The sequence below is a fragment of the Aotus nancymaae genome, unplaced genomic scaffold (assembly GCF_030222135.1).
Source record: "Aotus nancymaae isolate 86718 unplaced genomic scaffold, 86718_ANA_hifiasm-v0.15.2.pri h1tg000022l_1, whole genome shotgun sequence".
Classification (NCBI taxonomy): domain Eukaryota; kingdom Metazoa; phylum Chordata; class Mammalia; order Primates; family Aotidae; genus Aotus; species Aotus nancymaae.
Genome location: NW_026988435.1, coordinates 35,833,969 through 35,850,196, shown reverse-complemented (window position 1 = coordinate 35,850,196; position 16,228 = coordinate 35,833,969). Strand labels below are relative to the sequence as shown.

At 38.7% G+C, this 16,228-nt stretch overlaps 1 protein-coding gene across 9 annotated transcripts in view; it reads left to right on the top strand.

Annotated features, from left to right (window-relative positions):
* SYNJ1 (synaptojanin 1) overlaps positions 1 to 10,951 on the top strand; it is an 86,320-nt gene extending 75,369 nt beyond the window's left edge. For 4 of the 9 annotated variants that reach the window (XM_012446344.2, XM_012446360.2, XM_064380098.1 and 1 more), the window contains 2 exons: positions 178 to 395; positions 7,847 to 10,951. In XM_012446344.2, the coding sequence (XP_012301767.2) occupies positions 178 to 395; positions 7,847 to 8,650 (1,022 nt within the window). In that variant the 3' untranslated portion in view covers positions 8,651 to 10,951. Of the gene's footprint in view, positions 1 to 177; positions 396 to 4,682; positions 4,710 to 7,846 lie in introns of those variants that run through there. The other 5 variants (XM_012446374.2, XM_012446385.2, XM_064380099.1 and 2 more) reach the window with 3 other exon arrangements.
* Positions 10,952 to 16,228: the final 5,277 nt, after the last annotated feature.

The following is a 16,228-nucleotide window of genomic DNA, read 5'->3' as shown; positions in this document are numbered from 1 at the left end:
TACAACATATTCAAATAGATACATCCTTCCTTCATTATACCACAAGAAATGAGGCTACTTGTTGGGGGAAGAAATAACTAAATAATTAAAATGTTTTCCTAAAATTTTACTAAAGAAGGGAAAAAAACATAGTTTTCTTGAATTCACCTAACATCTGACAACCACTGGTTTTTTTAGGTTCAACTTTCCTTCCTGAACCACTGAAGCCTCAGGCTGCTTTTCCTCTGCAGTCTTCTTTGCCCCCACCTGCTCAAAGGTTGCAGGAGCCTCTTGTCCCTATGGCAGCACCTATGCCTCAGTCTGGCCCCCAGACAAATTTGGAAACCCCTCCACAACCACCACCTCGAAGCAGGTCATCTCATAGCTTGCCTTCAGAAGCTTCCTCACAACCACAAGTAAGTCTCATTGTTACACAGAGTATTATCTTTGATGCATATGGTTTAGTCTTTGAACATACCTATTTTAATTATTACCTATTTAAATGATTAAAATGTAATTAATTTTAAAACAGGTATGTTCAAATTATGTTATTTATATAAATTAAATAATTTGAACATACCTATTTTAAATATTACCAGTAAAATTGTTAAAATGCAATTTATACTTAATAAGTATATTTTTTGTTGTCTAGCTATGTATAAAATCTTAACTTGAAAAGACCATCAAGGCCAAAGAAGTGTGTGAAGGTTTAAAAGTCTGCTTTTTGGCCAGACATGGTGGTTCACGCCTGTTAACCCTAACATTTTGGGAGGCTGAGGTAGGCAGATCACTTGAGCCTGGGAGCTTAAGACCTGCCTGGGCAACAAAGTGAGACCTCGTCTCTACAAATAATTTAAAGAACTATCCAGGTGTTATGCCATGCACCTGTGGTCCTGGCTACTTAAGAGGCTGAGGTGGGAGGATTGCTTGCACCCAGGAGGTCGAGGCTGCAGTGAGCCATGATCATCCTGTGTACTCTAGCCTGGTGACACAGTGAGACCCTGTCCCTCCAAAAATAATAAATAAATAAATAATCTTCTTTTATACTTTGGAAAGATCTGAAATACAGAAATAATACATATGGGCAATGTCCCTTAAGCACATTTATAAGTAATAGTTTACATTTATTTTTACAGATATATGGGTATGTCCAGCTAGTTGGCGGAGTAAACAGTTTCTTAAGTGTCTACAGGGTAAAAAAAGATATTAAAGTAAATATGACTTACTGCAATATGAATAATGTTAGCAGTTAGCATTTCTTAAGTCACGTGTAAAAGTTGAAGGAAATAGTCTCTTAATGGTTAATACCAAAAACCATTCTACATTTTTTTTAGTTTAAAAAATTGAGGATGAAGGCCAGGTGTGGTGACTCACACCTGTAATCTCAGCACTTTGGGAGGCTGAGGTGGGTGGATCACCTGAGATCAGGAATTCAAGACCACCCTGACCAATATGGTGAAACCCTGTCTATACTAAAAATACAAAAATTAACCAGGCATGATGGCATGCGCCTGTAGTCCCAGCTACTCAGGAGGTTGAGACAGGAGAATTGCTTGAACCCAGGAGGTGGAAGTTTTAGTGAGCCGAGATCCCACTGCTGCACTGTAGCCTGGGTGACAGAGCGAGATTCCATCTTAAAAAAAAAAAGTGAGGATGCTGAAAATATATAGTAGATGGTAGAACTCCTTCAAAGAATGAATTTTTTTCTGCCAGTCCATTTTTAGTGAATCATGAATTTTTCTTATTTTCTTGTAATGTATATATAATATTGTATTTTTAAAAATGTAATTGGGGCCAGACGTGGTGGCTCATGCCTGTAATCCCAGCACTTTGGGAGGCCAAGGCCGGCGAATCACGAGATCAGGAGTTTGAAACCAGCCTGATCAAAATGGTGACACCCCATCTCTACCAAAAATACAAAAATTAGCCAGGCGTGGTGGCATGCTCCTGTAATCCCAGCTACTCAGGCGGCTGAGGCAGGAGAATCGCTTGAACCCAGGAGGGGGAGGTTGCAGTGAGCCAAGATCATGCCACTGCACTTTAGCCTGGCAACAGAATGAGACTCCATCTCAAATAATAATAATAAATAAAATGTATTGGAGGGCAAAAAACTTTTTCAACTAGCCACTCTGAGCTTTTATGACTGTTTTAGGGTATCCATCTCATTGTAGATGTGTGCCATAATAACTGAAACTCTCTGATGGTTTAAGTATCCTTAGACAATATGAAAGTAGATAAAGTACTCTGAAAAACTTCAGGAAGTGCACACTGTCAGGTGAGATTGTAGTTATCATTATATAATCATCTTAAGATACATGATTTTCTGAGAAAACTTTCCATTGTTTTGATTTGTGTTTCCTTGAAGTGAGTATAGCAGTTTCGTGGCTGACAGCACATGCTTTGTGTGTGCCCCATCAAACTCCTTAATATTAGATACACAGACACACTTTCCTTTCTTGGAGGGTGAGGGTCTTGTTTACATGCAGACTGTCATTGTGAGGGATCACAAAGCAGTTACAGTTTCCTCCAGGGAACGCCTAATGCTGGGTGGTCAGGAGGGAGGTAAGCAGTCTTTTTACCTTTTTGTACCTTTTGAATTTTGAACCATAAAATAATGCTTATTTTTAAAATAATAGAAAATTTTTTAAATTATGGGAAATAGCTTTAAGTTGAAAAATATGCAAGATTTTCATACCTGATGGTGAGATTTTTAAATATGACAAATTTGATATTTTGTAATGACATGGAATAGTTTAGAATTGAACGTTTGTGATTTTTACAAGTCTTTACTTATCCTGTTCCAAATCTACAAGGTATTTAAAACATAAAAATGTATCAATTTTACTTTTTATTATTTGAATATTCTTTGATTTTATAATTTTATATAGAAGAGATTCATTTAATTCAAGTGATTATATAACACGGCATACATCCTTTACAAAGTATAAAAAATCCTCATTTATCTGTCTGACTTCCAGCATCTTAGTCATCTTTATCAGCTAAGAGCCAGAAATAAGGAAATGTAGCTGCAAGTAAAGGAACCAAACTCACTGCCGTACTGTCACTATGAGACCTGGTAGACAAATCGCAGGTCTGGAATCGCAGCATTCCGGAATGGAGGATACAGCAACCTTGTACATCTCAGTATAAACCTATTCTTGATCTCCTTCTACTGCCAGAACTGACACACAAAACTCGAGTGTTAAAAAAGAGTCTCATGTTTACTAGACAAGAAATTCTAAAGTACTTAGTATATTTCAGAATGATGTCTTTCTGAATTGTCAAAATTAGTTTAGCTGTTTAATAATAAGATAAGTTTGGCCGGGCGCGGTGGCTCAAGCCTGTAATCCCAGCACTTTGGGAGGCCGAGGCGGGTGGATCACGAGGTCGAGAGATCGAGACCATCCTGGTCAACATTGTGAAACCCCGTCTCTATTAATACAAAAAAATTAACTGGGCACGGTGGCGCGTGCCTGTAATCCCAGCTACTCAGGAGGCTGAGGCAGGAGAATTGCCTGAACCCAGGAGGTGGAGGTTGCGGTGAGCCGAGATTGCGCCATTGCACTCCAGCCTGGGTAACAAGAGCGAGACTCCGTCTCAAAAAAAAAAAAAAAAAAAAAAAAAAATAATAAGATAAGTTTAGGTATTGGAGAAGATTTACCTCAAAACTGTTTGAGAATACTAGATTTTTTAAAATAATGCTATATTATAGAGGGATTATGATTTCATTTTTAAACAAAGGTAAATTCCAAGTTTCTCATGAGGTAAAAGTTTCTTGTACCTTCCAACTAAACGTTATGAAGTGAATTAATAATATAAAAGTATCGTCTTTCATAAAATTTGAGTAAGATAAAACAAGCTAGATCCTGACCATTTTGTTAAAATGAATACTAATTTTCGTGGAATAGTCTTTTTGCAAAATAGTTGTGTACCATTTTGTACATTTTCTCTAATAGTGATATCCCTAGGCTATCCTAAGGCTGTATCTTAGTCTGCTTGGGTTGACATATGAAATACCATAGACTGGGTGACTTACACAACAGAAATTTATTTTCTCACAGTTTTGGAGGCTGGAAGTCCGAGATCAGGGTGCCAGCATGGTTGAGTTCTGGTTGAGAGCACTCTTTGTGGCTTGCTGACAGCCACCTTCACACTGTGTGTTCACCCAGCCTCAGTGCATGTGGTGCCTGGAATGAGAGCATGCACACACCCTTGCACAAGCTCTCTGGTGTCTCTTCTCATAAAGACACTAATCCCATCATGGGGTCCCACCTTCATGACCTCATCTAACTCTGATTACTTCCCAGTGGCCCCACCTCCAAATACCATTGCACTGGGGCTTACAGAATCACCATATGAATTTGGGAGGGGAGAGCACCACAAATATTCAGTCCATAACAGGTTGCATAAAATATTTTAGAACTCTGAAATCATTTGGAATTATTTTTGGAATAACAAAACTGAAATGGTTAGTCATCAACCACAGACAAAACTAAAGTTTGGACCCTAATTCAAAAAAAATTACGAAAGGAATTAGAATTGTCTTTTTGAACTTGTGTTATAACCTGCAAATATTGCTGCTCTTGGATTCTGTATGTAACTTAGAACAGAAAGTATTTTGTTGACTGAATTGTTAGGGTTGCTGGTTGATCTCGGATTGTCCTCCTAACTCTTTCCTTTAATGTCTGTTTCCTTTCTCAAAGCAGGAGCAACCATCAGGGTAACAGGTATCTGACTGTTTATCAATCTTACATGTGTTTTCATCCGTCTCAACACATTAGATGTATGAATCTGTCCTTCATACATCTAAAGTTTCACCCATTTTTAAAACCACCTGTCCACATTAATAAATTTTATCATACCATAAAACCTGCTTTTTCTTTTTCTTAGTATTTTGGATTTTAGGAACCATTTAGTTGTTCTTGCTAATGCTTTACCACTTTTTGCTTCATTTTTTATGAAAATTAACAAAACTAAAAAGTGTTAACTCCAAGAAAGTAAGATTTAGGTATATGAAAGCCCATTTGGCAAAACCAGATTGGTTCTTGGTTTTAACAATGGCATTTATGTAATTACATAAACACAAACTTCAGTATTTTTTTTTTTTAGGAAAAACTATTTGGGGGAAATATTTTTTCAAACAGTTTTAGTAGCAAGATTGTTATTGGCAAGGAAGAATTGATGGTTTAGAAAGATGAAAGTAACATTATAATGAGATTATTTAAAGTTCCTTCCAACACCCTTCTCTGTAAAAATAGCACCAGTTTTAATATTGTCATCACACATCCTGCTTAGATTACAAATTAATTCTAATGTTATGAATGGCGATGTGGCTGTCATTGTAATTTCAAGTCTGATTGGGGAAAATGATCCTGATTCTGTCAAATTAACTTATTTTGAAATAAAAATTTTCTTATATATGAAAATAAAGATATTTAAATGTATAGCATTTATGCAGCAGGTGACTTCTATTCCAAGCTGGCAGAGCACAAAATTCTCCTTCCCTATAATGTCTGTATTATGGACGGTTCTATCTGCCATAGGAGAATTTTGACTCAGACACAAATATTTCCATTTTATAATAACTATAAATAGTCCAAAGATTTTTGGTAATATAGAGTTAATTTTATAATGTCTACATAAATTTCCTTAAGAACATTTCCATATATAGGTCTACTTACCTAGGACATTTAGAATACAGTTTAAAGTCTGTGACATGTTTTGTCTTTAATTTTGTACAAATTTATCATACTAAGTTTGAAGAAAAGTATACTTTCTCAATCAATTATAAAGCATTTTCTAGGAGAGTTGAATAAAAGAGATAGTTGAAAGTTACTCACTGATGAAGTCATCCACACCATTTCCTTCTACAAGTGAACAGCCTTCCTGCTCTTAAGCAGTAACTAAGTGTTTCATATTGTGCAGTTACATTGTATTGGGACTGCTGCTCTTTTTTTCCAATATATTTCATGAAAGTATAGTTATTTTGCTTTAACAGCTATCCAGATTCCTTTTGGGCAGTGCTCATTTTATTACTTTGCCAGTCTTGAACTGAAATTTTTTTTGCCCTGTCCTATCCAACCGTGAAGTTTTCTTGAGTTAGCATAAGTGTTCATTAAGTATATAATTCTTAAAACCCTAGTTTAAAACACTTAACCCTATTATATACTTAATGGACATTCAACCCTAGTTTTAAGAATTGTATAATTTTTTTTTGAAAATTAATGATGAATGCCTGATGAGCTAATTTGTTCATGAGGCCAGAATCATAGCTCTTTCCCTTCATCTGATCAGTTGGCTGTGTTCAGTCCCTTGGCTATGCTCCACTCCAGCCAGCTTCTTTATGGACTAGGGACCAAGGAATTTAGGGCAAGAGTGTAAACTTGTGGTGCCCATGAAGGGATTCCAAGCATTCTTCCTACTGATAACAGTTCACAGCCAACTCTGTCACACAGAAAGGACCAGGCAGCACTCCAGGCACATCTTTAGTGTGGTTGTAGACATGTACGGGTAAAAAAAAAAAGAAAATGGGATTTTTTTTTCCTCTGGTTTTAAGCAATGGTTGTATTTGGTCACTAATAGGATATCTGTTTTGGAACATTTTTACAAGACAGGAAGGTCAATTTTTTATAGAAAGTTGCCACATTACTCAGTTTTTTTGTTTTGTTTTGTTTTGTTGAGACAGAGTTTTGCATTTTTTGCCCAGGCTTGAGTGCAGTGGCGTAATCTCAGCTCACTGCAACCTCTGCCTCCCAGGTTCAAGCGATTCTCCTGCCTCAGCCTATGATGATAGGCGCACGCCACGATGCCCAGCTAATTTTTTGTATTTTTAGTAGACACAGGGTTTCATAATGTTGGCCAGACTGGTCTCGAACTCCTGACCTCAGGTGATCCACCCACCTCGGCCTCCCAAAGTGGAGGGATTATAGGCATGAGCCTCTGCACCCAGCCTCACATTACTCAGTTTATTCCACAAAGGAGAGCTTACATTAAAAGTCACCTGTGCTGGGCACGATGGCTCATGCCTGTAATCCTAGCACTTTGGGAGACTGAGGCAGGTAGATTCCTGAGCTCAGGAGTTCGGGACCAGCCTGGGCAACATGGTGAAACCCCATCTCTACTAAAATACAAAAAATTAGCTGGGTGTGGTGGCACACACCTGTAACACCAGACACTCAGGAGGCTGAGGCACAAGAATCACTTGAACCCGGGAGGTGGAGGTTGCAGTGAGCCAAAATTGTGCCATTACTGTCTGGTCTGGGTGACAGCGTGAGACATGGTCTCCAAAAAAAAAAGGCAAAGAACTCTCAAAATTTATTTTGCCAAGTAGAAGAGGGAAAGATGCAGTCTTCATCTTATGAATAAAATATGCTAATAGAATTAATTTTATCTATAAAATTGAATTTCCATGGTAACATTAATTTGAAATAAAAACATACTTAAAAGAACAATGAAACCACATCATCATCATAGATGGGTGTTGGAAGTTTATAGATTTAGCAAAGTTCTAAGTATGGATTTAAATTCCTGCTGAAATGTGATAGAACTGGGCATGAACAAATTTGTTAATTCTGTACAATTCTCCTTACCATTTTCAAACCTTGCATGAATGAAATAAGCTATATCTGATTTTGAGGGATTTAAAAAATGGATTTAATTAGAAAGGATTTATTTAGAAAGAAGTTTTTAAAGATTTTAGCTGTTTCATCTTATTTAAACCACCAGAGTAACAAACTACACAAAGTTACTTTTTAGTTTCTAAATTTACTGCTTGCCCCTAAAATGGGAAGAATAACTGAGACAGGAAGAATAGGGGGTATTAAGAGTAAATATAAACTGATTTTCCAGTGCTTTCTTTCTTTTGCAGGTAAAAACAAATGGAATCTCTGGTGTCGCACGAGAATCACCATTAAAGATTGACCCATTTGAAGATCTGTCATTTAATCTGCTTGCTGTATCAAAGGCTCAGCTATCTGTTCAAACGTCACCTGTTCCAACCCCAGATCCACAGAGGTTGATTCAGTTGCCTTCTGCAACACAAAGTAATGTTAATACTTTGAGTTCTGTAAGTTGCATGCCAACAATGCCTCCAATTCCAGCTTGGAGTCAATCCCAGGAAAATATGCGAAGTTCTCCAAATCCATTTATTACTGGCTTGATCAGGACAAATCCTTTCAGTGACAGTACTGCTGCTCCTGGAAACCCATTTAGAGCCGAGTCTCAAGAATCAGAGGCAACTTCATGGTTCTCCAAAGAAGAGCCCGTTACTATCAGTCCTTTCCCTTCTCTTCAGCCTCTTGGTCATAACAAAAGCAAGGCTTCATCTTCACTTGATGGGTTTATGGACAGTTTTGATCTACAGGGCCAGTCTGCATTAAAAATTAGCAACCCAAAAGGATGGGTAACCTTCGAGGAAGAAGAGGACTTTGGTGTGAAAGCGAAGTCAAAATCAGCTTGTTCAGACTTACTGGGTAATCAGCCAAGTTCATTTTCTGGCTCCAACCTGACATTGAATGATGACTGGAATAAAGGTACAAATGTCTCTTTTTGTGTGTTGCCATCACGAAGACCTCCTCCACCTCCTGTCCCACCCGGCACCAGCCCTCCCGTAGATCCTTTCACTACCTTGGCCTCTAAGGCATCACCCACAATGGACTTTACAGAAAGATAGCACCACACGATGGAAGACAGTGGGTATTAATGGACTTTACAGAAAGATAGCACCACACGATGGAAGACAGTGGGTATTTGCTTTTGTCAGGATAGAGCCAAGAGAATTGGGCATTAGTATTTCATTATGTGCAATAAGTCATTGTTAAGTGCACTGATATCTTCACAAAACACCACTATTTTATGTGTACAGAGTTGGAATATGTGTATATTGGAAATAAGGAAAAACCCTTCTCATTGTTAACTGGAGTTTTGATGTATTTCTCTTTGGATGACTAGAAGACAGTAGTAGCCATAAAAAAGTGTTTAAAAGTACTTTAGAAAACAATCCTTATTCAGAAATTTTTTTGGTCAGTCTTCTGAAGAATCTCAAAAAGCCCACCCAATTTTCAGCTGACATTTCCACCAGCCCTCTCATACTTGTTGACAGTTGGTATCTATGAGTATTTACCAAAGAGCTGCCAAGGTTACAGCAAACAGAGTGTTGAAAGGCATTGCTTAAAAAAAAAGTATACCTATGTGTACATACATAATACATAGAAACACATGTACTTCTATATACATTTACATATTTTTACAATTCATAGTTTAATTTCTAGGATATAACTTGGACCAAATTATACCTAAAAATTCCAACAGAGTCCCTTTTTCAATATCACATTACCAAAAAGATGGCTGCAAATGTAATTTGGACTTTTCATTTTTTTTTTTTCCAAGACTAGAATAATCTCACCACAGAATCAGAATTTTCTACCATTCCACACCCAACCCCTTCAAATACATACAACCATGTTACTTTTCACTCCAGCACCTTCATATGCTTTTCGCCAGGAGGAGGTTCTTGCAGCTGGAAACAGCCTATTTTGTGGTCACTGTCAAGTAGACAGATATTCTAGCACTCCCAAAAAAGCACTATGGCCTTGTATGGAGGGAAGGTACATACCACCAAGTTCAGTGAGAAATATTAGAGCTAACCATACGCTCTTCTCTTCCTATGTTCAAGTATACATTGCTCATATCCCTCCCATATTTTCTTTTTGCTGCTTTTGCTCTGGAACTTTTTGGCAGGGAAAGCAGCCATCCCCTGAGTGCTTTGAATTGGGTTATACCCAGTGTGTGTTACCCCCGCTCCCTCTTAAGAGGCTATATAACACATCTATGATGCTGCTTAAGTTTTTAGAGGCTATACCTCAAATTAGCCGTGGATTTCATCTCCTGCACTGCCAATATGCAACTGATCCTGCTTTTGTTAATTTTATGAAGTATACAGAATTTTTACAGAATGTAGTATTTTGATATCATTAAGTAAACCAATCAGAAAACTCCTGAGCAATAGTTGTTTCCTTGTCAGTTTAAGTTACAATCATCTTTACCCATTAAGACTTACTTATATTAACATTCCTTTTATATAAAGAGTTGTATATGTCCACCTAAATTCCTATGTCCACACTTAGCCTTTAAAGATGTACATTGAAGGAATATCAAAAAAATAGCATTCATGGCTACAAATATGTAAAATGTTAAAAGCACAGCAAACTGCACTGCACTTACAACATAAGGCAAATCTATTAGAAAAAAAGCATTTTTCTAAATGCTCAAATGTTATCAAAATACTATATTTATAGAAGTAATCCTCTCTGCTAACAGCCAGAATTTGCTGTTAGAAATATAACTCTTGTGAGTTTTATGTTGTGCTTTTTGGAGGTTCTAATCATTTCAGCAGTAGTGTCTTTTAAAAAGCAGTATTATTATAAGCAGTGTGCTTCAAAATGTGAATTAACTTGTTGAAACTGTGGCTTTAACATCCATGTGACTAGTGCATATGGTATTTGCTCTCCATTAGCAAGATAATTCATTGTTAGGTGAACTTCAGTAGTGCAAATTGCAGTTGTGTGAGCAATGTTTCTTATTGAATATAAACTACTGTCTAAAATATACATATCAGCAGCCCAGCCTTTATCAGGAAAATTATACTTGGCAAGTTGCTGAAAATGCACAAAGTTATGAAAGTTAAAGGTATGCTGCAAATAACTTGCCATTATTCTGTGTATTATTAAATATTTACTAGTTCTGTTTAAAGCAGAGCAGAAGTTAGACACTAAGGATCTCTTTGTGAACTCTGTGTTCTATAGTAGATTGCTGTTTATATGTAAGAATTTTATTGCTTATGTGGCATACAATATTTATAACTATAAACTTTATAGAAATACAGTATTAAAGTCAATGGTACACAGACATTCTGTACATATCCTGTGAAATGTGCTGTCATATGAAATAAATATATCTGTCTTTACCATGCTGACTTCTTTGCTCAAAAGGGAAGAATTTTTCTCAGCCATTTTCCTTGTACTTTACACATAGACAAGTTTAGTGACATTCAAAGAAAATAAGCTTAACCACCACCCCTCGCCAAAAAAGAAAATAAGCTTAACCCTTCTTGCCAAATCAGGTATTTTAATTCAATACCTTATTTTCATTTCTCAAGATAGTGCTTCCTCTAAAAGCAGGAAGGAAAATTTTCTGAGATTACTAATCATTATTAAAACTCCATGCCTTGCCTAGCCAACATGGTGAAACCCTGTCTCTACTAAAAATACAAAAAAAATTAGCCGGGCACGGTGGCTCAGGCCTGTAATCCCAGCTACTCAGGAGGCAAAGGCAGAAGAATTGCTTGAACCCAGGAGGCGGAGGTTGCAGTGAGCTGAGATCGTGCCACTGCACTCCAGCCTGGGTGACACAGCAAGACTCCCATCTCAAAAAAAAAAAAAAAAAGTTCATGCACTTATTTGATGAGAGGCCCTCATTCAAAATCATGCTGACTTGAAAATAACACATGACATAAATGGTGATATTTCTTACCCAAAGTAGAAGGAACAACAGGGGGGCAAAGAGGAATTGGGACACAAATAACCAGAGTGAAAAAGGGACTGCCTAAAAAGACCCAAATTAAGAGGCAAGGCTAGGCAAGGTGAAATGGCTCATGCCTGTACTCCCAACATTTTAGGAGGCTCAGGCAGGAGGATTGCTTGAGCCTAGGAGTTCAAGACCAGCCTGGGCAACATAGACTTCACCTCTGGTAAAAATGAATTACCTGGGCATGGTGATGCATGCCTGTAGTCCCAGCTACTCAGAATGCTGAGGGAGGGCATCACTTGAGTCCAGGAGATCAAGGCTGCAATGACTGAGCTATGATCACACCGCCACACTGTAGCCTGGGTGATGGACCAAGCTCCTATCTCAAAAAAAAATTTAAAAAAAAGGCCAAGGCTAGTATTGCCTTTTTCAGTCCTGATTGATATTTGAAATTCTTACCTTCTTAGTTTGTGTTCATTAACTTTTATTAAGAACTTACAGAATTATTGGCTTAAAAAATATTTTAAGATACTTCTAGGTTAATACAGAGATCCCATGTGCCCCTTTACCATAAGAATACAGAGATCCATGTACCTACCCCTTTACCCACTTGCCCCCAGGAGTCATATCTTGCAAGAACTACAGTACCAGAGCATGACCAAGACACTAATGATACAGACCATTTCCATCACCATAAGGAGCCCTCATGTTGCCCTTTTCCCACTGCCCTTTCATCCCATTTTCTTTTCCCCTGCCCTTATCCTCTGGCAACCACTAATCTGATCTCCACATCTATAATCTTCTCACTTCAATAACGTTATGTAAATTGAATTGTGGTATGTAATCTTTTGGGGTTGACTTTTTTTCACTCAGCATAATTCTCTGGAGATTCATCTAGGTTGCGTGTACTGTCTGTTGTTCCTTTTTATTGCCGAGTAGTATTCCATGGTAGGGATGTACTGTTTATTTAACCATTCGTCCACTGAACGACCCCTGGGTTGTTTCCAGTTTGTGGGCTATTACAAACAGAGCTGCTGTGAACATAAGTTTTCATATCTCTCGGATAAATACCCAAGACTGCAATTGCTTGATCATAGGGTAATGGCATGCTTCAGTTGTTTAAAATCTGAAACTTTTCCAGAGTGCCTACCATTTTACATTCCCATCAGCAATGCACAAGTAACCCAGCTTCTCCATATTCTTGTCCTCATTTGCTGTTGTCACTATTTTTTATTTTAGCCATTATAGTAGGGGATATTTTATTGTGGTTTTAATTTACATTTCCCTAATAGCTAATGATGAAGATCTTTTCTTGTTTTTTTGTTTTGTTTTGTTTTTTTAATTTGGAGTTGTGCTATGTCAACAAGGCTGGAGTACAGTGGCACAATCTTGGTTCACTGCAACCTCTGCCTCCTGGGTTCCAGCGATTCTCCTGCCTCAGCCTCCCAAGTAGCTGTGATTACAGGCATCTGCCACCACGCCCAGCTAATTTTTTGTGTTTTTAGTAGAGATGGGTTTCACCATTTTGGCCAGGCTGGTCTCGAACTCCTGACCTCAGGTGATCTGGCCACCTCAGCCTCTCAAAGTGCTGGGATTACAGGCTTGAGCCACCGTGCCTGGCCTGAAGATCTTTTCAAGTGATTATTTGCCATCTTATATTCAGTGAAGTCTCTGTGGTATTTTGCCCATTTTCTAAATGGATTTCGTTTTTACTGCTGAGTTTTGAGAATTATTTATATATTCTAGATTCTACTCATCTTTTGTTGGATATATGGTTTGCAGATACTTCTCCAGTCTGTAGCTTAGTTTTCATCCTTTTTACATCACCCACAGCCAGATTCTGAGCTCTGCAGGGCCAGAAACTACAGCAAGGGTGATAGACATGTGATAAGCAAACTCACAAAAACTGATGTATATATCAACACATCAATTTATTAATGTTAGAAAAATAAGTATGACCATATCAAGGATTACCAATTATACGGAGAGAGGGGAACTCTTACATGGTCGGTGAGGGTAAACTGGGCTGGAGGCAGTGGCACATGCCTGTAATCCCAGCCCTTTGGGAGGCCGAGGTGGGTGGATCACAAGGTCATGAGATTGAGACCATCCTGGCCAACGTGGTGAAACTCTGTCTCTACTAAAAATACAAAAATTAGCTGGGCGTGGTGGCGTGTGCCTATAGTCCCAGCTACTTGGGAGGCTGAGGCAGGAGAATCACTTGAACCCGGAAGTCAGAGGTTGCAGTGATCCGAGATCGTGCCACTGCACTCTAGCCTGGCGACAGAGTGAGACTCTGTCTCAAAAAAAATAAAGGGTAAACCAGCACATCAGCTTGAAAGAGCAATTTAACAATGTCAGGTAAAATTCAACTACCCTATCAACAAGAAATCTGACTTCTAAAGAAACTAGGACCTGTGGAGCATGAGAAAACCAGAAATAAATGTCAATAGGGGAATGGAGTGGCATAGCCATACAGTGGAATAGTTGACAACAGTGAAAATAACATAACAGAAAATCTCACCATGTAGTCATAAAGCAAGTTACAAAATAATAAGACACCATTTATATAAAATTTAAAATACACAAGAGGATATATTTTTAGGGGTACATACATGTGTTAATGGTATAAAAAAACATGCAATGGAAATGATAAACACCAAATTCAGAATAGCAGTTTACCTCTGGAGAAGGGGAAGAAGAGAATGGGATTAGAGAGAGATATGTCGGGGCTTTAACTGTATCTGTAGTGTGTTAGGACCTAAAAAAAAAATAACAAAAAAGCAATCAATAGAGTAAAATCTGCACTTTTCCTTTCTGGCTGCTTGACATCCAGCAGCCATCATGAATGACTCATAAATGATCCAGACCGGGAAGTCAATCATGATGGATTGCTTAACAGATACAAGGGGTCATAAGATGCTCTTCATCTAAAAAGGCAACAGCGCCTAAAATACTAAGAGAAAACTAGCCAACTCACAAGACCATATAGGTGTCATCTTGGTCTTCAGAATCAGAACTCACTTGGGTGCCTGAGGGCAAGACAACAGGCTTCAAATGATTTATGATTGCTGAAACCACACCACGAAAGAGCTAACCACAGATTTTTAAGACATGACCTGTATGAGAAGAAAAGGACCTTAAGAAAATGCTGAACAAGGTCAGGCGTGGTGGCTCATGCCTGTAATCCCAGCGCTTTGGGAGGCCGAGGCAGGCAGATCACCTGAGGTCAGGAGTTTGAGACCAGCCTGGCCAACATGGCGAAACCCCGTCTCTACTAAAAGTACAAAAATTAGCCAGGCGTGGTGGTAAGTGCCTGTAATTCCAGCTACTCAGGAGGCTGAGGCAGAAGAGTTGCTGGAACCCAGGAGGCGGAGGTTGCCGTGAGTCAAGATCATGCCACTGCACTCCAGCCTGGGCCACAAGAGTGGCTTTGTCAAAAACAAAAAAAAGAAAGAAAGAAAAGAAAATGCTGAACAGAATGCAGTTATAATAAAGTTAAGAGGACAACAAATACCAGGGCTGACAAATTTAAAGATATTGCACAGGCTTGATTTGTGGTGATTTTAATAATCACTAGATGATTACTAAGCTACATATTTAAACAAAACTGCCAGGGCGTGGTGGCTTACGCCTATAATCCAAGCACTTTGGAGGCCAAGGCGGGAGGATCACCTGAGGTTGGGAGTTCAAGACCAGCCTGACCAACATCGTGAAACCCGTCTTTAAAACAAAAACAAAAACAAAAACAAAACTGGATGGTCAGTAGATGGGTTCTTATGCAACAATTATCTACATTTCTCAATATTATTAAAAATGACATTGAGAGCCTGTAAAATATGTAAGTTGTGGACATGTAGCTCTCTATCAGAGAGGCTATACTGTAAAATTTTAAGAAGCTGATGAGTACAGAATTCGAATCAGGAGAAATCGAATTCTGGCCAGCAGTCAGGAGCTAAGAAAACATAGCAGCCCATTTCTCCCTCTGGGGAGACATTTGCCAATCAGACCAGTACTGCCTGTTCGAGGATTTGGGTGATCCCTGCCTCAACATGCTAGAAATAATAACACATCTTCCCCTCTCCCAAGGCTCCATCCCCCTTCTATCCACTATCAGTCTATCCATCTTCCTATGAAGCCCGGATTGGCTTTGGGCATTTCCGGGCCTACGGTCATACACTTTCTCCCCACACACCCCCTCCGCAACACACTCCCCAGGATGCAGTTTCAACCAAAAAGACCAAAGTTCCAAAGCTTAAGGAACAGGAAGTAGTAGCAGGGCTTGTAACAGTCAAATCAATATGTACTCAGCACTGCTCCCCTCCAAGAACCACGAGGTAACGAGCAGAGGCCTTGCACTATCTCGCCTAGACTCATCGTTCTAAGAACTCTGCAAATTAGCACCCCTTAAGGCATTCCCTGATCATCCAATCTAAGAAGTCCATCAACCTGTTTAGTTTTCTTTAGACCTGTGTTTGCATTTGTATTGTCCGTTTATTTATTTATTATTTTTGAGACACAGTCTCACTCTGTCGCCCAGTGTAGTGGCACGATCTCGGCTCACTGCAACCTCCGCCTCCCGGGTTCAAGCGATTCTCCTACCTCAGGCTCCCTAGTAGCTGAAATTACAGGTACGCGCCACTACGTTCCGCTAATTTTTGTATTTTTAGTAGAGACGGGGTTTCACCATGTTGGCCAGGCTGGTTTCGAACTCCTGACCTCAGGT